Source organism: Pseudophryne corroboree, chromosome 10 (genome assembly GCF_028390025.1).
Source record: "Pseudophryne corroboree isolate aPseCor3 chromosome 10, aPseCor3.hap2, whole genome shotgun sequence".
Lineage (NCBI taxonomy): Eukaryota > Metazoa > Chordata > Amphibia > Anura > Myobatrachidae > Pseudophryne > Pseudophryne corroboree.
Genome location: NC_086453.1, coordinates 139,134,278 through 139,158,524, shown reverse-complemented (window position 1 = coordinate 139,158,524; position 24,247 = coordinate 139,134,278). Strand labels below are relative to the sequence as shown.

Sequence of the window (24,247 nt, the reverse complement as noted above, 5' to 3'; positions counted from 1 at the left end):
CTAAACTTGCAATCACTGAGCGCAGAGATTCCATCTTGAATCTGTAGTAAGTTACGTACCGATTGAGACCCTTTAAGTTCAATATTGGCCTGACTGAGCCATCTGGCTTCGGTACCACAAACAGACTGGAATAATAACCCTGACCCTGTTGGTGTACAGGGACCGGAATCAAAACTGCTGAATCCAGTAGGGACTGAATGGCAATTTGCAGAACCGCCCTCTTGTCGTCCGACAGAAGCAATCCGGTCTTGAAAAACCGCAGTGGCGGAAGACAGTCGAACTCTATTTTGTAACCTTTTAACACTAAATTGCGGATCCACCCATCCGCGGATGTCTGGAACCACGCCAAATGGAACGTCTGAAGGCGTGCTCCCACAATCGGAGAACCGAGATGGGCTGGTAGCCCGTCATGCCACTGGCTTGTCGGTAACCTTAGCGTCCTGACGACTTGTGTTGGTTTGTTGGAAACCACGTCCACGACCACGTCTACCAGGCGTGGCTGTTCCTCTGCCACATCCTCGAAAGAACTGAGGTCTAAAAGGATTTGAACGAAGGTCCAGAGTACCTCCTTCTTGGTACCGGTGGAGGCAATGGTAAGAAAACCGACTTTCCTCCCGTAGCCTCAGAAATCCATGTGTCCAATTCAGGACCAAACAACTTCTTGCCATCGTAAGGTAACGCCTCTATACCTCGTTTGACCTCTGCCTCCGCTTGCCAAGAACGCAGCCAGAGTGCTCGTCGTGCCGTAACTAGCGACGATGAAATACGAGAAGTGAGCTGACAGACGTCAGTAGAAGCTGTACAGAGATACTCCGCAGCCTCACACATTTGATCAGCAAGAAGTATAAGGTGTTCGTCATGTAAGGCAGACTTAAGTTCTGTTATCCATACTATGAGCACCTTAGTGACCCAGATACCAACCAAGCCAGGTCTCAGCAGCACTCCTGCTGCTATATACATGGACTTTAGCATAGTTTCTATTTTGCGATCTGAAGGGTCTTTAAGCGTAGTAGCCGCTGGCACTGGTATGGTCAATTTCTTTGTAAGCTTCGACACTGACGAATCAACTATTGGTGGATTCTCCCATGTACATGTCACCGAGTCTGGAAACGGGTAACTAGACTTAAATCTGCGAGGTATAGAAAACCGTTTATCTGGAGTCTGTCGTGTTTCTACTAACATCTTATTAAGAGACTCCGACACAGGAAAACTTATAGGAGTTCTCTGTCGTTTAGTAAATACGACCTGATCATTTGTGAGAGGCTCCTCAGTTTCTGTAAACTTCAGAGACTGACGTACCGCTCTGATGAGATTATCAATACCTGAGCTGTTAAAATCCTCACTATCTGACTCCACTTCGCCCTCCTCACCCTCATCTTGTGCCGAGAGGTCTGGCATGGAATCGCCAGAATGCAACATAGCAGAAACTGGTAAATCATAGGACATATGAAATTTATCCCGTCTACCCAAAATGGATTTGGACCTTTCGCAAGGCTGAAACCCCTCCGGTAGTTCTGGCGGTCTCAACCTGGACTCAGATCTTGCCGTTTCCCACTCCTGTCGAGGGGCGGACAATTCTGATTGCAACCCAGCCAGTACAATGGCTAGCATTTGCCATGGAGGGTCCGGGGAGGAAATTGGCTTTAAAACAGGAGCAGAATTTTTATTCGGAACCGAATCCACAAAACATACTGTACATGTGGTAGATCCATCCGGTAACACACTGCCACAGACTTTGCAATTATGCTTTTTAGTTTTTGCTGGTGCCTTACTCATTATGGCGACAGACAATACAATACACAAAAAACAGACACTTGCACGACTCCGTAAAATAGTACGAAGGTGTCTCTCTATATATATATCTGGCCAAGTGCAGTACACGTGGCCAGTACTATGAAATGTGATCCTAAATTCCCACTAACACCCCTGCGCCTCCGGTGGAGTAGAGATGTAGTACTGGAACGTTCTGGAATCACAGCAGGAAGACACAGGAAGCATGGTTAAAATGGCCCCCATGCTTACACTAATAATCACAATACAGGTTACAAACTCTTAACTGATATATATAACTCTGTATAAAACAACCCGTGTAAAACCTCCCTGCAGCCTAGCATACTGCCGATGCTGCTGCTAGTTCCCCCTCGTGCCGCTGATCTTATTAAAAAACTCCGTTGCAAACTGTAATGCCCCCCCCCCCCCCTGTCTGCTCCGTTGCGGATGCAGTGTGGGGCGGGCAGCGAGCTGTGGGGCCGCCAGCAGGAGCCGGGGAGCGGGACGGGGAGCGCGCCGTGAAGCGCTATGAGCAGCGGCCGGAGCAGCGGTGGGGCTCGGAGCAGCGGCGGCGGGCGTCAGTAGAGGGATCCCAGCGCCAGACAGAAACCAATGTCCCCACACAGCGGGGCGGCAGCGGGAGCTGACCGCCCCGTTTAACATACCGTGACTCCTGCTGCTTCTGGTGAGGCTCCGACGGGGCTTCTCTGCAAGCGCCGGCCAGCCTGTGCAGGAGATCTGTGTGGCTGTGAGGGTGCTCATTCAGTGAGGACCGACACGCCACAGCTGCTATTAGCAGCTTACACTATGCCTTTTGGAAGGGGGAAAGGGATGTGTATGAAAAAAAAAAAAAAAGAAAAACTTAAAAAATATTCAAAAGAAATTGTGGACCCTGTTGCTACTTCGAGCACAGAAAAAACACTGAGGTACTCGGGGATATGGAGGGGTGGAGTGTTCTAAATTTAAATATTCAGTGCCCTGTTTCCTACGGAAGCCGTCCATATCCCCAAGAGTACTCCAGTGACCCCTAGTGGATGAAAAAGAAATATCCTGAGTTAGCTCTTCCTCCAGTACCTGGACCCACGCATCAATAGCTTTTACGGCCCAGGAGGCCGCAATAGTGGGCCTGTGAATTGCCCCAGTTAGGGAATAAATAAACTTCAGGCATCCCACCACACGCTTATCTGTCGGCACATTCAGGGAGGTGACAGCGGTGACAGGCAGAGAAGAGGAAACCACGATCCGTGCGACATGCGAGCCGACCGGCGGTGGAGTTTCCCACTTGTTAGTTAACTCCGCAGGGATAGGAAAACGAGCGAACATCTTCTTGGATAAGGCAAACTCCTTTCCTGGGGAGACCCAAGCCTCCTGACTTATGTCAATTAAAAGGTCAGAGTGAGGAACCTTTGCCACCTTCTGACGCTTGAATTTATCAGGCTTTTTTGATGCAGTAGTGGGATCAGCTTCATCATACATAGTAACATACATAGTATCTGAGGTTGAAAAAAGACAATTGTCCATCGAGTTCAACCTATTTGTAGTGTCCTATGCATGATGATTTGACTAAAATTTCTGACTGATGCTGCTGTCAGCCATTGCATTTTATCCCTATTTATAGTAACTATAATGCATGACTATGCACCATACCCCTGGATATCCTTATCCAATAGGAATTTATCTAACCCATTCTTAAAGGTGTTGACAGATTCCGCCATTACAACTCCCTCGGGCAGGGAATTCCAAACACGTATTGTCCTTACCGTGAAAAAGCCTTTACGCCGTATTGTGCGGAATCTCCTCTCCTCTAACCTGAGCGAGTGTCCACGAGTCCTCTGTGTTGATCTAACCAAAAACAGGTCCCGCGCAAGCTCTGTGTATTGTCCCCTTATATATTTGTTGATGTTGATCATATCCCCTCTTAGTCTCCGCTTTTCCAATGTAAACATGCCTAGTCTTTCAAGCCTTTCCTTGTATTCCATTGTCTCCATGCCCTTAATTAGTTTGGTCGCCCTCCTCTGTACCTTTTCAAGCTCCAGGATATCCTTTTTGTAGTACGGTGCCCAGAATTGTACACAGTATTCAAGGTGTGGCCTCACTAGTGATTTATATAACTGGAGTATAATACTCTCGTCCCTAGCATCAATACCCCGTTTTATGCATGCTAATATCTTATTAGCCTTCTTTGCTGCAGTCCTACTTTGGGTACTACTGCTTAGCTTGCTATCTATGAGGACACCTAAGTCCTTTTCCAGTACAGAATCCCCTAATTTTACCCCATTTAGTAGGTAGGTGTAATTTTTGTTCTTGTTACCACAGTGCATTACCTTACACTTGTCTGTGTTGAAGCGCATTCTCCATTTGGCTGCCCATGCTTCTAATTTAACTAAGTCGTTCTGAAGAGACTCGGCATCCTCCTCTGTATTTATAGCCTTACACAATTTGGTATCATCTGCAAAAATTGACACCATGCTCTCTAGACCTTCTGTTAGGTCGTTAATGAAAATATTGAACAATAGCGGTCCTAATACTGAGCCTTGCGGCACACCACTTAGCACTTCAGTCCAAGTTGAAAAAGATCCATTAACCACAACACGCTGCTTCCTATTATCTAACCAGTTTTTGACCCAAGTGCATATTGTGCTTCCTAGCCCTGATTCTTGTAGCTTGTAGATAAGTCTCATGTGTGGTACAGTGGCTATTTTTCATGTTTGCAACCTGTATTCTAACCAAATATCAGGTGTTTTGATCTATCACACTGCTGCACAACATTATTGTGATGTTTTAATAATTGTCTTACACCCCCGGGAGGTTGTTGCATTGTATTTAATGTGTATTTTTATTAAATATTTTATACTATATGATTGTTAAGCGCCACTTGGTTTTTTTTGGTACTTTTGTGGATTAAGGGATTGGCAATCCCCTTATACAAGAGGCGGCTGACGATCATATTGCAGTCACACTAACCTAAGCGCTTAGTGTATTTTCTGTCTTTCTTCATGTGTGGGGTACAGTATCGAACGCTTTGGCAAAGTCTAAAAAGATTACATCCACGTCTTTACCCTGATCTAGGTTTGCGCTTACAGTTTCATAAAAGCCAAGTAAGTTGGTTTGACAGGATCTGTCCTTCATAAACCCATGTTGATTCCTTTTAATGACCTTATTGGTTTCAAGGAACTTCTGAATACTATCTCTTAGAATACCTTCCAATACTTTCCCCACTATAGATGTAAGACTAACTGGTCTATAATTATCTGGTTCAGCTTTACTTCCCTTTTTGAATATAGGCACTACTTCCGCTATACGCCAATCTTTGGGAACCATACCTGATATAACTGAATCCTCAAAGATCAAAGATAGCGGTTTTGCCAGTTCAGAGTGAAGCTCCATTAGAACCCTTGGATGAATACCATCGGGCCCTGGTGTTTATTAATCTTTAAATGTTTTAATCGGTCACAGACTACTTCCTCGCTTAAATAAGTACCTATCAGTGGGATATTCTCATTATTGAGATTGTGTGTCAGTCCCTGAATTGGGTCCTCTCTAGTGAATACTGTTGAAAAAAACTCATTTAGTGTGTCCGCTATGTCATTATCATTTTTGCTTAAGACTCCCAACTTGTCTTTTAAAGGGCCTATACTCTCCTTCTTTAATCTCTTGCTATTAATGTATTTAAATAATTTTTGGGGATTCGCTTTGCTTTCCTTTGCTACTAGTTTTTCAGTTTCTACTTTAGCTGCTCTTACTTCCTTTTTGCAATTTTTGTTACATTCCTTATAGTGCTGAAGTGACTCTGCTTCCCCGTCAGATTTGTATTTTTTAAATGCTCGCCTTTTCTTGCCCATAAGTTCCTTAATCTTTTTGTTAAGCCACATCGGTTTATGATTTTTATTCCCTTTTTTGCTACTCATAGGAATATATTTGAGTGTATTTTTAGCTAGCAGGAATTTTAGTACCTCCCATTTCTCCGTAGTATTTTTTCCTAAAAACAAACCTTCCCATTCAATATCCCTGAAAAATACCCTCAACTTTTCAAAATTTGCTTTGCTAAAGTTTAGAGTCCTAGTTGAGCCAGTATAGGGCTGTTTGTAGAAACTGATATTGAATGTGACCATATTGTGGTCGCTGTTTCCTATGGGTTCCCCTACTATAATACCCGATACCAAATCCCCATTGTTTGTTAATACCAGGTCTAAGATTGCATTGTACCTAGTTGGTTCCTCAATTAGTTGGACTAAGTAGTTATCATTTAGTGTGTTTAAAAACATATTGCCCCTAGCAGTATCACATGAATCGTTTTTCCAGTTTATCTCTGGATAGTTAAAATCTCCCATCACTACTATGTCTCCTACTCCTGCTGCTCTTTCAATTTGCTTTAGTAACAATTCATCATCAGATGCGTTGATACCAGGCGGCCTATATCATCAATCTGGAGAACCATTTTGATAGCTTCCAATAATTCAGGGACATCAACCTGAGGTACATGCTCCCCATCAGAGTCCACTGAGTCAGAATCAGTGAGATCAGTATAGGCCCCATCTTCATTAGAAGTAGTATCTGAAACATGAGTGGATTGAGAGGAGGAAATCACACGCTTAGAGGACCCCTTAGCCGAAGGGGGCTGAGATGTAGACTTCAGTTTAACCAAGGATTTATTCAAAACCTGTATCTGGTTAGATAAGTGTGTCCACCCAAGGCGGGTTAGCTACAGGGACAATTTGTGGCTGCAATGGCACAGGCAGTCCCACAGGGGGCGTAAGACGTGTTTCCAAAGTATTTAACATACAAGAAAAGGTGGCCTACGGTGGCCACAGGTGGAGAGGGAGATGTAAGGGACCCAATACCCACATCCCCAGCAGCAGGTTCCCCCGTCGGTAAATCTGTGGAAGCAGCACTGCCGGATGCAGGAGCGTCCACGGACGGAATTTCTGCCCTGTGTGGCAGACATTACATAGTAACATAGTATCTCAGGTTGAAAAAAGACAATTGTCCATCAAGTTCAACCTATTTGTGGTCTCCTATGCATGATGATTTGACTAAAATTTCTGACTGATGCTGCTGTCAGCCGTTACATTTTATCCCTATTTATAGTAACTATAATGCAAGACTATGCACCATACCCCTGGATATCCTTATCCATTAGGAATTTATCTAACCCATTCTTAAAGGTGTTGACAGATTCCGCCATTACAACTCCCTCGGGCAGGGAATTCCAAACGTGTATTGTCCTTACCGTGAAAAAGCCTTTACGCCGTATTGTGCGGAATCTCCTCTCCTCTAACCTGAGCGAGTGTCCACGAGTCCTCTGTGTTGATCTAACCAAAAACAGGTCCCGCACAAGCTCTGTGTATTGTCCCCTTATATATTTGTAGATGTTGATCATATCCCCTCTTAGTCTCCGCTTTTCCAATGTAAACATGCCTAGTCTTTCAAGCCTTTCCTTGTATTCCATCGTCTCCATGCCCTTAATTAGTTTGGTCGCCCTCCTCTGTACCTTTTCAAGCTCCAGGATATCCTTTTTGTAGTACGGTGCCCAGAATTGTACACAGTATTCAAGGTGTGGCCTCACTAGTGATTTATATAACGGGAGTATAATACTCTCGTCCCTAGCATCAATACCCCGTTTTATGCATGCTAATATCTTATTACCCTTCTTTGCTGCAGTCCTACTTTGGGTACTACTGCTTAGCTTGCTATCTATGAGGACACCTAAGTCCTTTTCCAGTACAGAATCCCCTAATTTTACCCCATTTAGTAGGTAGGTGTAATTTATGTTCTTGTTACCACAGTGCATTACCTTACACTTGTCTGTGTTGAAGCGCATTCTCTGTGTCTGTGTTGAAGCGCATTCTCCATTTGGCTGCCCATGCTTCTAATTTAACTAAGTCGTTCTGAAGAGACTCGGCATTATGAGGAATGTAGCCATAGGGCACACAGTACAATACAGCCAAACAATAGTAATACCGCAATCCCCTGATTTATGTGCTAATAAAAGCAGGACACAAACAGAGAAATTAATTGGTATGGCGTGACTAAAAATACACAGAAAAAAATGCACTGAGATGTATAGACTGTGTAGCACTATAAATTTATATTTATATTCAAATAAATGTGGACCCTGAAATACTTATCCTCACAGGGTTCAGAATATAGTGATAGCAAGGGTGTGATACATTTGAAAAGGAGAGCACACACAGTAGCTATATGGCACACTCAGTCACAAACACAATGCAGGAATAATGTACACAACAACAATACTGCACTGGACAGGCAATTTACATAAAATAACAGATATGTATATGCACAGCTCTATATATAGAGATATAACAATGCACAGCAGTACTGGATGTATATAACAGAATAATTGTATCACCTATTCTGTCAGCAACACACTTATTTCATAACTAACACAGTCAAATGACAGGTAGAATACTCAAGTGTCCTGTATAAGCACGGTGCTGGAACAGGCGGCTATACAGAGGAGACAGCATCCAGCAATCCCATAGAGAGCGTCCCTTAGCTAAAAATGGCGCCAGGTCTCAGCAGGGAGTGAGGGGAAAGTGAAAGCAGCTCCAGGGCGGGAACATCTGCAGTAGATGGCGCCCAGAGCTAGGGGGAGGGGCTACAGGCAGAGCTCTATCCCCACAGTGCTGGACTTCACCACCGGTACTTAGTGGAGCCTAAAATACATGTCTGTGCTCCGTTTACTGCCCTGGTGGATAAAGTGGGGTCCCTTAGCAGTACAGTGTCCACGCCAGCCATGCGGTCCGTCTACCATGGACCGCGCGCAAATCGCAATTTGTACCCGGCGGGTCCCCCTGGGGGACTCTCTTACCTCCTCCCCAAATCCTGCAGCTACGCGATCCTGGAGATGATGCAGCGGCGGTGTGCCAAAATACCAGTGCGTCTCCGCTGTAAGTACCCGAGAACCAGGCCGCAGGAGTATACAGCGAAGCCAAGGGGAGGTGATCGAGCCGCAGCACGGTAAAAGCTTTCTTAATTTTTCAAAGTCTTCAGGGCTGCCTCAGGCAGCCCCCTCTGTTAGTGACCTGCACTGCAGGCACCGACTTTAAAACTGAGCTCCTGTGCACGGAGGAGGCGTTATATAGAGGAGGCGGTGCAGTGCATCCTGGGAACAGTCAAAGTTTTTAGCCTGTTGGTGCCTCGGATCAAGACCCAACTCTACACACCAATGTTATTCCCTGTGGAGCCCAGTGTACCCCGCAGAAGAAATTTGTCAATTTTGGACAAGTGTAACCCACTGCAGAATGATGCAGCGATGCATCTCATTTTCAGTCCAGCAATAGAATAGGTGAACTCTGCACAGCAGGGATTTAAAAATTTCACACCTACAAATGAATGTGCTGCTATGTATTTGACAGGGGGGGGGGGGGGGGGGGGACCCGGGGGAGGGAGCACAGTAGTTGTCATATTACCAATGGGGGGTATTGCCATGCAGCAGCATGAACTGAACGTACTGCCACATATTAGAATATGAATTTGAGGCACCACTTTGAGGCATACACGTTTCAGCGTTGGCATATTCAAAATTTTGCTCTACAAAATGTAAGTGTGCCATTCAAGCTTAATAAGAATACAAAGGTCAACACAGTCAGCTGCAGCGTAAGATTGTACTTTCCAGCACAATGAACTGGCTACATGCACTCCGCATGATTCTGTACACTGTATATGGTGTCCTTACATTGTGCATACAACAGGGTCTGGGAGGTAAAATGTATGAAGTATGGTGCAGTTGACTGTGCATCTTTTCAAATTAAATCATTCCATTAGTAAGCAACTAAAGATTGAGCGGGAAAAGCACCCAACCACCTAGCCATCAGAAAATAAAAGCCGAGAACACAGGGTGAAACACGAGAACTCTTCTTTAGCCTTTTTGGACTTCTAAATGAGGAGAGTGTGTCAGGGGGAAGGGACACATTACAAGTTATATGCTAGAAAGGGCTTGTTTATTAACACAATTGGGGAGGTATTAATTTGGGGATGGTCAATCAATTCAATGGTCGCTCCGTTCATGTGCCAACAGCTGCCGATGCTGGCATTTCGCGTCATGCCAAGCACTTTAGCTGGTGTTTAGCAATTTAACATGGTTAAACCGGCACTGCAGGGTGAAATCGGCACAAACACCTCCACCACCCCCCCCTTCCCCCCCAAAAAAAAATCCCCCAATTGAATAGTGTCCCCAAATCAAACACGCAAGAACAATTATACTGCCCCGACTATCAGCAATCCAAATCATGTGAAGCCAGGAGTAGGGATAGCCATCGACCATCGATGATTCGAAATCGATGGTAAAAGTATTCATCATCGGTCACAGACCATCGATGGGGGGGGAGAACCAGATGGTTTCCCGCCATCGATGGTTCACTGCTACCGAATATTTTTTTTCTTCTTCTTCAAAGTGTCAGGGCACTGAGCTTAGCCCTGCCCCCTGACACCCACTGAGCCATGCCCCCGGGCTCTGATTGGCCCGCAACTCATTTTACAATAATGTAGGGATGACCATCGATGTGTAAAACCATCGATGGTTTTACACCATAGAGGTTATCCATCAATGTTACCATCGATGGATAACACACAGATGGCCATCCCTAGCCTAAAGTAGAAGGGGCTACTGTGTATAGCATGGCTAGTTCACTGGGTCCAGCTCTTATCTGTTGAAAACGAGATTTCTGGTAAGAACTTACCGTTGTTAAATCTCTTTCTGCGAGGTATACTGGGCTCCACAGGAAATGACATTGGGGTGTAGAGTACGATCTTGATCCGAGGCACCAACAGGCTAAAAGCTTTGACCTTCTTCCCAGAATACATAGCGCCGCCTCCTCTATAAACCCGCCTCCGTCACAGGAGCTCAGTTTTTGTTAACCAGTCCAATGCAGTAGCAGGTAAAAGACGACAACCGTTAGTAGCCACATACACCACATTCTCACGACAGGAGAAAGTGTCAGCGGCTATGGCCATACCAACCCAAAGAAGCTAAGTGCGTCAGGGTGGGCGCCCTGTGGAGCCCAGTGTACCTCGCAGAAAGAGCTTTAACAACGATAAGTTCTTACCATAAATCTCGTTTTCTGCAGCGGGGTACACTGGGCTCCACAGGGAATGACATTGGGGATGTCCTAAAGCAGTTCCTCATGGGAGGGGACGCACTGTAGCGGGCACAAGAACCCGGCGTCCAAATGAAGCATCCTGGGAGGCGGAATTATCAAAGGCATAGAACCTTATGAACGTGTTCACCGAGGACCACGTAGCCGCCTTGCACAATTGTTCAAGGGACGCACCACGGCGGGCCACCCAAGAAGGTCCAACAGACCAAGTAGAATGGGCCTTGATGATAGCAGGAGCTGGAAGGCCAGCCTGTACAAGACCGCTCTTTGGAAGAAAAGTCAGGAGAGGCAAAGGCCGGAACCACGATCTCCTGATTAAGGAGGAAAGAAGACACCACCTTAGGTAAGTACCCGGGACGTGTTCTAAGAACCACCCGGTCACGGTGAAAAATTAGATATGGGGACCTACAAGACAAGGCACCCAGATCCGACACCAGTCTAGCAGAGGCAATAGCCAGCAGAAACAATACCTTAAGAGAAAGCCACTTAAGGTCTGCAGATTCAAGGGGCTCAAACCGAGACCCTAGCAACGCCTCCAGAACCACTGACAAGTCCCAAGGAGCCACAGGCGGGACAAAAAGAGGTTGAATACGCAACACACCCTGAGTGAACGTATGAACATCAGGTAAAGTCGCAATTTTTCTCTGGAACCAGACAAGGCAGAAATATGAACCTTGATGGAGGCCAGACGAAGGCCCAAGCCCAGGCCCTGTTGTAGAAAGGCCAAAGGTTTGGCCGTACTAAACTTGTAAGCATCATGATTGTTAGTGGCGCACCAAGCAAAGTAAGAATTCCAGACCCTATGATAAATCCGAGCAGAAGCCGGTTTCCGGGCCTTCAACATAGTTTGAATGACTGCCTCAGAAAATCCTTTGGCCCTCAAGATGGAAGTTTCAAGAGCCACGCCGTCAAAGCCAACCGGGCTACATCCTGATATACACAGGGGCCCTGAACGAGGAGATCTGGTCGCAGCGGAAGTAGAAGGGGACGCTCTATCGAGAGACCCTGAAGGTCTGAGAACCAATGCCGTCTGGGCCACGCGGGAGCGATCAGAAGTAGGATTCCTCCTTCTTGCTTGAACTTCCTTATTAATCTGGGCAGGAGTGACACCGGAGGGAACATGTATGGCAGCTGAAAGTTCCATGGAAGTGCCAGAGCGTCCACGAACGTTGCTTGAGGATCCGTTGTCCTTGCTCCGAAGACCGGAACCTTGTGATTGTGTCGAGACGCCATCAGGTCCACATCTGGGAGGCCCAACGTGTCCACTAGGAGTTGAAACACTTCTGGATGGAGACTCCACTTATCCGGCGTGTATGTCTTGACGACTGAGGAAGTCCACTTCCCAGTTTAGGACCCCCGGAATGAACATTTCCGATATGGCTGGCAGATGGCGTTCTGCCCACTGAAGAAATTTTTATACTTCCCTCATTGCCATGCAGCTGCGAGTGCCGCCTTGATGATTTATGTACGCCACCGTGGTGGCGTTATCCGATTGTACTTGAACAGGTCTATTCTGTATTAAATGCTGGGCCAAGTTCAGAGCATTTAACATCGCCCGCAGTTCCAGAATGTTTATCGGGAGGAGAGACTCCTCTTTGGTCCACCGACCCTGAAGGGAGTGTTGCTCCAACACCGCGCCCCAACCTCTCAGACTGGCATCCGTTGTCAGAAGGACCCAGTTGGAGATCCAGAAGGGATGACCCCTGCTCAATAGTTGGTCCTGAAGCCACCAGCTCATTGACAGACGGATCTCCAGAGACAAGGAACTCATGCGAGACCTGATCCGGTGAGGTAGGCCGTCCCTTTTAGCAAGAATCAATTTCTGTAGAGGGCGGGAATGGAATTGAGCGTACTCCACCACGTCGAAAGCAGACACCGTGAGACCTAGCACTTGCATCGCCGAATGTATCGACACTTGCGGACGAGATAGGAAGCATCGAATCCTGTCCTGAAGCTTCGGGACCTTCTCCTGAGACAAGAACCACCGCTGTTTGTGAGTGTCTAACAACGCCCCCATGTGCACCATTCCATGAGCAGGGACCAGGGAAGATTTCTTCCAGTTGATGAGCCACCCGTGGGCTTGCAGAAACTGAAGCGTCAGATCCAGATGGCGTAGGAGAATTTCTGGGGAATTCGCCAGGATCAACAAGACGTCCAGATACGGCAGGATCCTGACCCCTTGATGGCGTAGTACAGCCGTCATTACCGCCATGACCTTGGTGAAGACTCGCGGAGCCGTGGTCAAACCAAAAGAGAACGCCCGAAATTGGTAATGGAGGTTGCCAATCGCAAACCTCAGGTACTGCTGATGTGACATTGCAATGGGAATATGCAGGTAAGCATCCTGTATGTCCAGGAAGACCATATAATCCAGGTTCCACAGCCAGAACAATAGAGCGAAGAGTTTCCATACGAAACTTGGAGACCCTCACAAATTTGTTCAAGTACTTGAGGTTGAGAATGGGCCGAGAGGACCCATTCAGTTTCGGGACAAGGAACAGCGGTGAATAGTACCCCTTGCCTCTCTGAGCCAGAGGCACCTGTACTACCACTCCTGTGTCCAGGAGGGACTGTACCACCGAATGAAGAGCTTTTGCCTTCACCTGATCTGAAGGGACGTCTGTCAGGCAAAATCGATGAGGACGATGATTCTTGCCGGATACGGCGTAACCTCGAGTGACTACTTCCCTTAACCCAGGCATCGGAAGTGGTCTTCAACCATTCCTCACCCAGAGGGAGGCCCGCACCGTCATGCAGCAGGCTTGTCAGTTTTGGAAGCAGGCTGACGGGTAGCCAAGGCACGTTTAGGTTTGGGCTTAGTGGGTTTGGAAGTGCGACGAAAGGAGCGAAAGGAAGTTTTAGCAGAGGCTAAGTCAGCCACTATCTTATTGAAGTCTTCTCCAAAAAAAATGTCTCCCTTAAAAGGGAGCACCTCCAGGGTTTTCTTAGAGTCCAGATGCACAGACCAGGACCGCAACCAGAGAATCCGGCAAGCCAAAATGGACGTAGTAGATGCCTTGGCCGCCAGAATACCGGCATCAGAAGCCGCTTCCTTAATGTAATGAGAAGCTGTGACAATATACGATAGACATTGTCTAGCATGATCAGAAACGTTGGAAGGCAGCTCAGCTTCCAACTCCTGAGCCCACGCTTCAATAGCCTCTGCAGCCCAAGTCTCTGCAATGGTGGGCCGATGTGCAGCACCTGCTAGGGTGTAAATTGCCTTTAAACAACCCTCCACACGCTTATCCGTCTGTTCTTTCAGAGACGTGACGGTAGTTACAGGCAGAGCTGAGGATACCACCAGCCGCGCCACTTACGAATCCACTGGCGGGAGTGTCTCCCAATTTTTACTTAGCTCCGCCGCGAGGGGATAGCGAGCTAGCATCTTCTTGTGGGCGTGAATTTCTTTCCTGGATTTTCCCAGGATTCCTGACGTATGTCAACTAAATGGTCAGAGTGAGGCAAAACCTGTTTAACCACTTTCTGACGTTTAAATCTGTCCAGTTTCTTAGGGGCAGTATCAGGCTCTGGGTCATCAGTAATTTGAAGAATGAGCCTGATAGCCTCCAACAAGTCAGGAACATCCACCTGTGAAATAGATTCCCCATCAGAATTATCAGTGTCTGTGGGGTCAGTATATACGCCATCCTCATCAGATGAGGTGTCTGAAATGTTGGTGGATTGTGAGGAAGTAATAGCCCGCTTAGAGGACCCCTTGGTCTTAGGCGGACGAGGGTGAGATTTCTGTTTAGTCAGTGATTGGTTCAATTGCTCTGAGTGGACAGTTGACCTGCCCATGGCGGATTAACCGCAGGGACCATAAGCGGTTGCACCGGTACAGGAGGTCCCATAGGGGGCGTAAGTCTAGTTACCAGCGTATTCAATAACGTAGAGAAAGTAGCCCAATGAGGGTCATTATGCACCCGTTACTACGGTCCCACTGGGGGGTAGGGAACCCCCAGAACCTGAACTCTCTGCTGCTATGTTTTCCTCAAATGTGTCTGCAGCGTCACCACCACCCAATGTGGGATCAGCCCCAGCTCCGTCGCCTCTTGTAGCCGACATGTCTGAAAGCTCAATTCAAGGCAACCCAGTACAATATCAGCAACACAACACCTGACAAGAACCCCCGTGTAGTGTATTAGCACAAACAGAGTTCCAGAGGTATATGGTGACTAAAAATCACAGAGAAAAACTACACAATAAGTATATCTTGTGAAACACCTATATTAAAGTAATAATCCTGACGCACTTAGCCCCCTCAGGTTACAGAATATAGGGATAGCAATCAGAGTGAGATAACTGAAATGGAGGTCACACAGCAGCTATATGCACACATATACTGTAGTCACATTGTACAATGTAGAAATTATGACATGCAATAAAACTGCACTGGACTCGCAATACAGAGTAATACTAAGTATAGCTATACACTCAATAGGTATATCAATGCACAGTAAAGACTGGATGTATATCACAACGGTACTTGTACTAAATAACCCTGACTAAATGCACTTTTTCTTAATTAACACTGTCAGACATGTAGAATACTTAAGTGTCCTGTAAAATGCACAGCGCTGACATGCAGGCGGCTTTACATAGGAGGATTTGCCCAAACAGTCCCAGGATCAGCTCAGCTTGTCCTAATAGCGCCAAAACGCAGAGAGAGAGAGAGAGAGAGAGAGAGAGATAGAGAGAGATGCAGCTCCAGGGCGGGAACATTTACTCTAAATGGCGGCCTGGGGCTGGGCTACAGGTCAGAGCCTTATCCCCTTGCTGGACTTCACCACCGGGTACTGCGGGCCTTCGCAAACGGATTTTTGAGAGAACCCGACCTGTGCCCTTGCCTTGGTGGTCTAGTGGGGTCCCTGTACTGCCACAGTGTCCACGCCAGCGCGCGCGGCCGGCCGCGCCGGATCGCGGTTTACAGCGGGTCCCGCCTGGGGGACCTACTTACCTCCTCCCTGAATGCGGCCACACGATCCTGGAGAGCTGCGGTGGTGTGTGTGTGCCTGACTGAAGAAAACCGGAGCCTCCGCTGTAAGTACCCGGCAACCAAGGCGTGGGAGTATACAGCACCGCTGGGGGAGGTGATGGAGCTGCAGCAGGAGATGTCTGACTGACATCTAACACAGACAGTGTCTCTGCTGCAGCCCTTGAAGTCTTAATTTTTCACTTAAAAAATGCTCTTCTGAGGGCTGCTGGAGAAGCCCACCTGTTGTATGCCTGCACTGCATGGCACCAACTACAAAACTGAGCTCCTGTGCACAGAGGCGGGGTTATAGAGGAGGCAACGCTATGCATTCTGGGAAGAAGGTCAAAGCTTTTAGCCTGTTGGTGCCTCGGATCAAGATCCTACTCTACGCCCCAATGTCAATCCCTGTGGAGCCCAGTGTACCCCACAGCAGAAAGTAGCTTTTGTTACCCATTACATCTCTGATTCACAAAAGTTGTAACAAGGATTTGGGCTAAAAAGTTTTTATAAATGTGTTGCTACCATTGCTAACATGTGCGTTAGTAAGTTGGAATGCAAAGAAAACAGAATTGCGGGTTTTTTTTTAATTAATGTTTGCCACAGGGGGAACCCTTTAAATTCCCCAGGATACATTTATCCCAACCATTAGGAAATACATTTAGGTAAGGAGATGGATATAATCTTTTTAGACTTTGCCAAAGCTTTCGACACTGTACCACACATGCGTCTTATCTATAAGCTACAAGAAATAGGGCTAGGGAGCATAATATGCACTTGGGTCAATAACTGGTTAGATAATAGGAAGCAGGAAGTTGTGGTCAATGGATCATTTTCAATTGGACTAAAAGTACTAAGTGGTGTGCCACAAGGGTCTGTACATGGACCACTTTTGTTCAACATTTTCATCAACGACCTAACAGTAGGTCTAGAGAGCATGGTGTCAATTTTCGCAGACGATACCATATTGTGTAAAGTTATAAATATGGAGGGCGATGCTGAGTATCTTCAGAACGACTTAACTAAACTGGAAGCATGGCCAGCAAAATGGAGAATGAGATTGGACACAGACAAGTGTAACGTAATGCACTGTGGGGGCAAGACCAAAAATTACACCTACATACAAAATGGGGTAATATTAGGGGATTCTGTACTGGAAAAAGACTTAGGGCAGGCCTGGCCAACCTGTGGCTCCCCAGCTGTTGTGAAACTACACTTCCCAGCATGCCCTGCCACAGTTTTGCTATTAGGGAAAGTTAAAACTATGACAGAGCATGCTGGGAAGTGTAGTTTCACAACAGCTGGAGAGCCACAGGTTGGCCAGGCCTGACTTAGGGGTTCACATAGATAACAAATTAAGCAGCAGTACCAAAAGTAGGAGTGCAGCAAAGAAGGCTAATAAGATATTAGCATGCATAAAACGGGGAATTGATGCAAGGGACGAGAGTATTATACTCCCATTATATAAATCACTACCGAGGCCACATCTTGAATACTGTGTGCAATTTTGGGCACCATATTACAAAAAGGATATCCTGGAGCTAGAAAAGGTTCAGAGGCGGGCGACCAAACTAATCAAGGGCATGGAGACGCTGGAATACGAGGAAAGGCTTGCAAGGCTAGGCATGTTTACATTGGAAAAGAGGAGACTAAGAGGGGACATGATCAACATCTACAAATACATAAGGGGTCAATACACAGAGCTTGGGAGGGACCTGTTTTCTATAACATCAGCACAGAGAACACGTGGTCACTCGCTTAGGTTAGAGGAGAAGAGTTTCCGCACATTGAGGCGAAAAGGTTTTTTCACAGTAAGGACAATACGTGTTTGGAATTCCCTGCCTGAGAGAGAAATAGACAAATAGGTTGAACTCGATGGACAATTGTCTTTTTTTAACCTCAGTTACTATGTTACATTCCAGGAAGATTAATCTTACAAAAATAAAAAACACAGAAAACCGCTTTACAACAGAAGACACAATAGATACATACCGCCGGGTAATAGTAGTTGTACGCATATGGATAATTATACTGTGAAGAATACCACTGAAAATACTGCTGCTGCACAGATGCCTCCTCTTGTGATGCCGAATACTGTCAGGGAACAGAAAAAAAATATTTGCAGACACTTTTACTAATACATTTTAGTAATATGAATGTACCGTATATACTCGAGTATAAGCAGACTTTTTCAGCACTTTTTTTTGTGCTGAAAAAGCCACCTCGGCTTATACTCGAGTCAGTGGCAGTGCAGTGTGAGGGAGGGACACAGAGCGCACAGCGCGCGCCTCTCCTGTGTCCCTCCTGCATCTCCGGCAGCAGCGGCGGGTCTATTAAAGGAAGTACCCGTTCGTGACCTCTGATCACGAACCGGCACTTCCTTTAATAGACCCGCCGCGGCCGCCGGAGATGCTGGAGGGACACAGGAGAGGCGCGCGCTGTGCGCTCTGTGTCCCTCCTTCAGAAGACAGCGCGGGATCGACGGAGGGGTAAGTAACAGGCACTGGGGGAGCATATTTGGCACTTGGGGAGGGAGCATATGTGGCAGCATGAGGGGCATATCTGGCAGCATGAGGGGCATATCTGGCAGCATGAGGGGCATATCTGGCACTGTGGGGCATATGTGGCAGCATGAGGGGCATATGTGGCAGCATGAGGGGCATATCTGGCAGCATGAGGGGCATATCTGGCAGCATGAGGGGCATATTTGGCAGCATGAGGGCATATCTGGCACATCAGGCACTGTGGGGCATATCTGGCAGTATGAGGGCATATCTGGCACTGAGGGCTGTGTACGGCTAGAGCTGCATTTCCCACCATAGGCTTATACTCGAGTCAATAAGTTTTCCCAGGTTTTTGTGGTAGAATTAGGTGCCTCGGCTTATATTCGGGTCGACTTATACTCGAGTATATACGGTACTTACATAGAAACAGAATTTGACATCAGATAAAAACCACTTGGACCATCTAGTCTACCCCTTAGTTTTTTTATTTATAATAAATTAGCAAAAATCTCAAACACACTTTTTTCACATTGTCATTATGGGGTATTGTGTGCAAAATTTTGAGGGGGAAAAAAATTATTGGATTTTAATTACCTACCGGTAAATCCTTTTCTCGTACTCCGTAGAGGATACTGGGGTTCTATTTAGTACCATGGGGTATAGACTGGTCCACTAGGAGCCATGGGAACTTTAAGAATTTGAGTGTGGGACGGCTCCTCCCTCTATGCCCCTCCTACCAGACTCAGCCTAGAAACTGTGCCCGAGGACACAGACATACTTTGAGAGAAGGATATAAAGGATAGTGTTGAGATTCCGTACCAGCACACACAAACCAGAGGAAAGCTATGCTAACCCAACTTTAAACAGGAACAGCAACAGCTGAACAAATAATACTTAACCAAGCAACAGTGCAGGAAGAACGAAGCATCGGGAGGGTGCCCAGTATTCTCTACAGACTACGAGAAAAGGATTTACCGGTAGGCAATTAAAATCCTATTTTCTCTTACGTCCTAGAGGATACTTGGGTTCCATTTAGTACCATGAAGATGTACCAAAGCTCCCAAAAATGGGTGGGAGAGTGCTGAGGTTCCTGCAGAACTGATTGCCCAAACTGAAGGTCCTCAGAGGCCAAAGTATCGAACTTTTAGAACTCAGCAAACGTGTTCGACCCCGACCAAGTAGCTGCTCGGCAGAACTGTAAAGCAGAGACACCCCGGGCAGCCACCCAGGAAGTACCCACCGACCTAGCTGAGTGGGCCTGTACATATTTTGGAACCGACAAACTTGTCGTGGAATAAGCATGCTCGATAGCGAGTCAGATTTTATTGGGATTATAAAGAACAAACAGCGAGTCCGATTTTCTGTGACGAGCTGTTCGCTTTACATACTCTTTCAAAGCCCTCAAACATCCAAAAGACTTTGAAGTAGCAGAGGTGTCTGTAACAACCGGAACCACAATAGGTTGGTTGATGTGAAACGCAGACACCATTTTAGGAAGAATTTGTTGACGAGTTCTGAGTTCAGCTCTGTCGTCATGGAAAACTAAATAGGGCTCTTGTGAGACAAAACCCCCAGCTCTGACACACGTCTTGCTGAAGCCAAGGCCAACCATGTGACGGTCTTTCACATAAGATATTTTACATTCACCTCCTGTAACGGTTCAAACCAGTCCGATTGGAGGAACTGCAGTACCAAATTGAGATCCCAAGGTGCCGTGGGAGGCACAAAAGGAAGGTTGAATGTGCAGAACACCTTTCAAGAATGTCTGGACCTCAGCGAGAGAAGCCAATTGTTTTTGAAAGAAAATGGCCAAGGCCGAAATCTGGACTTTTATGAAGCCTAGACGTAGGCCCAGATCCACACCCAACTGCAGAAAAAGCAGGAAACGTCCTAGATGAAATTCCACCGGAGAATAATTTCTGCTCTCACACCAAGAGACGTATTTCTTCCAAATACGGTGGTAATGTTTTAGACGTTACCCCCTTCTTGGCTTGGATCGAAGTTGGGATGACCTTGTGAGGAATCCCTCTGCTGGCTAGAATCAGCCGTTCAACTTCCATGCCGTCAAACGTAGCCGTGGTAAGTCCTGATAGACGAACGGGCCCTGTTGCAGAAGGCCCGCGTGAAGAGGTAGAGGCCACAAATCTTCGAGGAGCATCTTCAGAAGGTCCGTGTACCAGGCCTTTATTGGCCAGTCCGGACAATGAGTATTGCTTGAACCTTTCCCTTTTTATTATTTATAGAATCTTTGGGTGCAGAGGAAGTGGAGGAAACTCGTACACCATCTGATAGGCCCCTGGAGTCGTCAGAGCGTCTATCGCCACTGCCTGTGGGTCTCTCGACCTGGAACAATACTGCTTGAGCTTATAGTTGAGACGAGAGGCCATCATGACGATCTAAGGATATCCCCATCAACGTGTTAAGCACCTGAATACTTCCGGGTGAAGGTTTGATCTGATGAGGAAGTCTGCTTCTCAGTTGTCTATTCCCAGAATGACAACGTCACAGCGTTTTTTCTGCTTTTCGTTCTGCCCTGTCGGTTTATGTACGTCACATTGTCAGATTGGACCAGAATTGCCCAATCTTGAAGAAGCTAGGAGGCCTGCAGGAGGGTGTTGTATATGGCCTTGAGTTCCAGAATGTTGACTGGAAGGATGACTTCCTGACTTGACCATATTCCTTGAAACTGCACCCCCTGCATGACTGTTCCCCAACCTCTGAGGCTTGCGTCCATTGTTAACAGAATCCAGTTTTGAATTCCGAACCTCCGACCCTCGACGAGGTGAGAAGTCTGTAGCCACAACAGAAGGGAGATCCTGGCTTTTGGCAACAGATGGAACCTCTGTTGCATGTGAAGATGCGACCCGGTGAGCTGGAAGGGTCTTGCGTGAAACCTTCCATATTAGAGCGCCTCGTAAGAGGCCACCATTTTCCCCAGAAGGCGAAAGCATAGATGCACCGATATCTGGGTTGACTTCAGGACATCCCGAACCATCGACTGGATTACCAATGCCTTTTCCAACGGAAGGAACACTTTCTGCAAATCACTTTGATGAACACCTTTGGTGCCGCAGAGAGACCAAATGGCAGGGCCTGGAACTGGTAGTGACAGTCGTGCAGTGCAAACCGTAGATAAGCCTGATGAGGCGGCCAGATCGGAATATGAAGGTACGTATACTTGATATCCAGAGACACAAGGAATTCCCCCTCCTCCAGACCTGAGATCACCGCTCTCAGAGACTCCATCTTGAACTTGAACACTCTTAAGAATGGGTTCAAGGACTTGAGGTTGAAAATCAGCCGTACCGAACCGTCCAGTTTCGTTACTACAAACAAGTTGGAATAGTACCACTTGTTTTGCAGATAAGGTGGAACTGGAGCAATGACCGGAGTCTGTACCAGATTTTGGATGGCATGCTGTAAAGTTATACTTGCCTCTTATGAAACAGGTAAGCCTGATTTGAAGAATCTGAGGTGGGAGCTCTTGGAACTCCAGTCTGTAGCCCTGGGAAAGAAGATCTATGACCCAGAGATCCCGGCACGAACTTGACCAGATGTGACTGAAGAATTGTAGTCGGGCTCCCACCCGACGGCCTTCCAGGCATTGCGGTCCACCGTCATGCTGAAGGCTATGAGGAAGCAGAGCCTGAGCTCTGTTCCTGAGTGCCTGCAGTTGCTAGTTTGTGTGGTTTGCCTCTTGCGCCTCTGGAGGCCGTAGAAGCACCTCTGGATTTGTCCTTAAAACGTTGCCGTCCGAAAGGACTGTAAATTTGAAGCTGAATAAGCCTTCCTGGCTGCGGAAGCTGCGGAAGGAAGATACGTAGACTTAACAGTCGTAGCTCTGGAGATACATTTGTCTAGTTCATCTCCAAAAAAGGCCTCCCCTGTGAATGGTAGGTCTTCCACGCCGTTCCTGGAGTCCGCGTCAGCAGTCCACTGGTGTAGCCACAAGCCCCTGCATGCTGACACTGCCATAGCGGTGGTGCGTGCATTAAGCAAGCCAATCTCTTTTATGGCTTCCAACATAAAATTTGCAGAGTCCTGTATATGCTGCAGGAGTAAAACAACATCCCCCTAGACAAGGAATCTAATCCCTCAATTAGGTTACCTGACCATTTAGCAATGGCTTTTGTGATCCACGCACATGCAGTAGTGGGTCTTTGGCCACCCCAGCAGCTGTGTACAATGATTTGAGTGTAGTCTCAATTTTACGATTAGCCGTGTCTTTTAGGGAGGCTGCACCAGGGACAGGCAATACAATCTTTCGTGACAGTCCAGAGACTGATGCGATCACTATCGGTGGATTTTCCCATTTTTTCCTATCCTGCAGAGGAAAAGGAAAAGATGAGAGCAACCTTTTAGGGATTTGAAATGTCTTACCAGGATTAACCCATGGTTCTTCAAACAGGGTATTCAATTCCTCTGATACAGGAAAAGTGACAGGACTTTTTTTTACATTAAAATAAGATTCCTCACATTCCTCTGACACCTTATCAGGAATTTGCAGAACATCTCTGATAGCCTCTGTAAGAGCTTCTATTCCCTGCAATAGAGTAGCATCCCCCCCCCCAAATCCACCTCACCCTCCTCCATGTCTGACCCGTCAGAGTCAGACTGCAGGATATGGGCCAGAGATCGTTTTTGCGGACAAATGGGAGGGGATTGAGACGCTGGTTTGTGGACGGAGTCTCTCTTCATAAACTCATCCACAGTCTGTCTTAAGTATTGTGTCTCTTTCTCATTGCAGGACAATTTCATAGAAATATTGAATATCATTCCTTTAATGGAATTAACCCACTCCGGTTCTGCCCCGCTATTCTGGGAAAGTGCACTGCCCAGAATACCCAGTAGTGAGCCCCCTGGTGAAGAGAAACACACTCTTTGCCTGACATAATGTAAATGTGACACACACACACACACACACACACACACACAGGAAAAAGGTTAAGCACAATTAACCAACAAAGAGCTCTTCAGGGTGAGACAGAGTTATTTGGAGCCAGCCCCCACTGCGCCCTTATCACTAATGCCAAGCTTAGCCAGGTCGCAGACTAGGTTCCCTCCTCCCCCCCCCCCCCCCCCCTCTGCTATGACCCCCTGGTACCGCTGAGGTAAACTGGAGTCACACCGGAGAAGCTGCACGTCCCTGTCAGTCAGCGTCTGTGTCCACTGCAGAGGGAAACTGGCGCTGGTGAGCTGCCGGATCCTCTCATAGTGAAGGCCCCGCCCCCTCAATGGCACGTGGTCCTCCTGCTTTTTTTATACTGGCTGAGGTAACCTGGTGCTTAAAATGGAGAGAAAACAGTTTTATGGCTGTTTTTGCCAGTGTGGGTACTGTGTACGGAGACGCAGCTGTGTACTGTGTCTGGAGACGCATTCTGCACCAGTTAGAAGCCGTGCATCTCCGTACCCTCATGCAGTCATAATGGCTGGCGACCCGCTAACCGGGACGCCGGGTTAGTACTCACCACTCTTCATGCTTCTGGCTCTGTTAGGAGTGGCGGCGTGCTGCGGGAATGTAAGCTCGCCGTGGTGGGGCTTGCAAATAGTTCCCTCAGTGTCCTGTCAGCGGGGAACGAGACCATTAACCTTCAAGAGGTTGGGCTGCCCCCCCCCCCCTAAGTCCCACGAAGCAGGCAGACTGGTGCCCATCCAGCCCTGCCTGAAAATAAACATATAAAATAAATACAGAAACCTCTTCAGGAGCTTCCATAAGCGTGACCGGCTCCTCCGGGCACATTTCCTAAACTGAGTCTGGTAGGAGGGGCATAGAGGGAGGAGCTAGCGCACACTATCAAATTCTTAAAGTGGCCATGGCTCCTAGTGGACCCGTCTATACCCCATGGTACTAAATGGAACCCCAGTATCCTTTAGGACGT

At 47.1% G+C, this 24,247-nt stretch overlaps 1 protein-coding gene across 3 annotated transcripts in view; it reads right to left on the bottom strand.

The window, feature by feature from the left end:
* The window catches only part of LOC134966239 (leukocyte receptor cluster member 8 homolog), a 188,795-nt gene that overhangs the window by 93,732 nt on the left and 70,816 nt on the right, over window positions 1-24,247 (bottom strand). For all 3 annotated transcript variants that reach the window (XM_063942818.1, XM_063942817.1, XM_063942816.1), the window contains one exon: window positions 17,857-17,958. In XM_063942818.1, coding sequence (XP_063798888.1) covers window positions 17,857-17,958 — 102 coding nt within the window. The remainder of the gene's footprint in view (window positions 1-17,856; window positions 17,959-24,247) is intronic.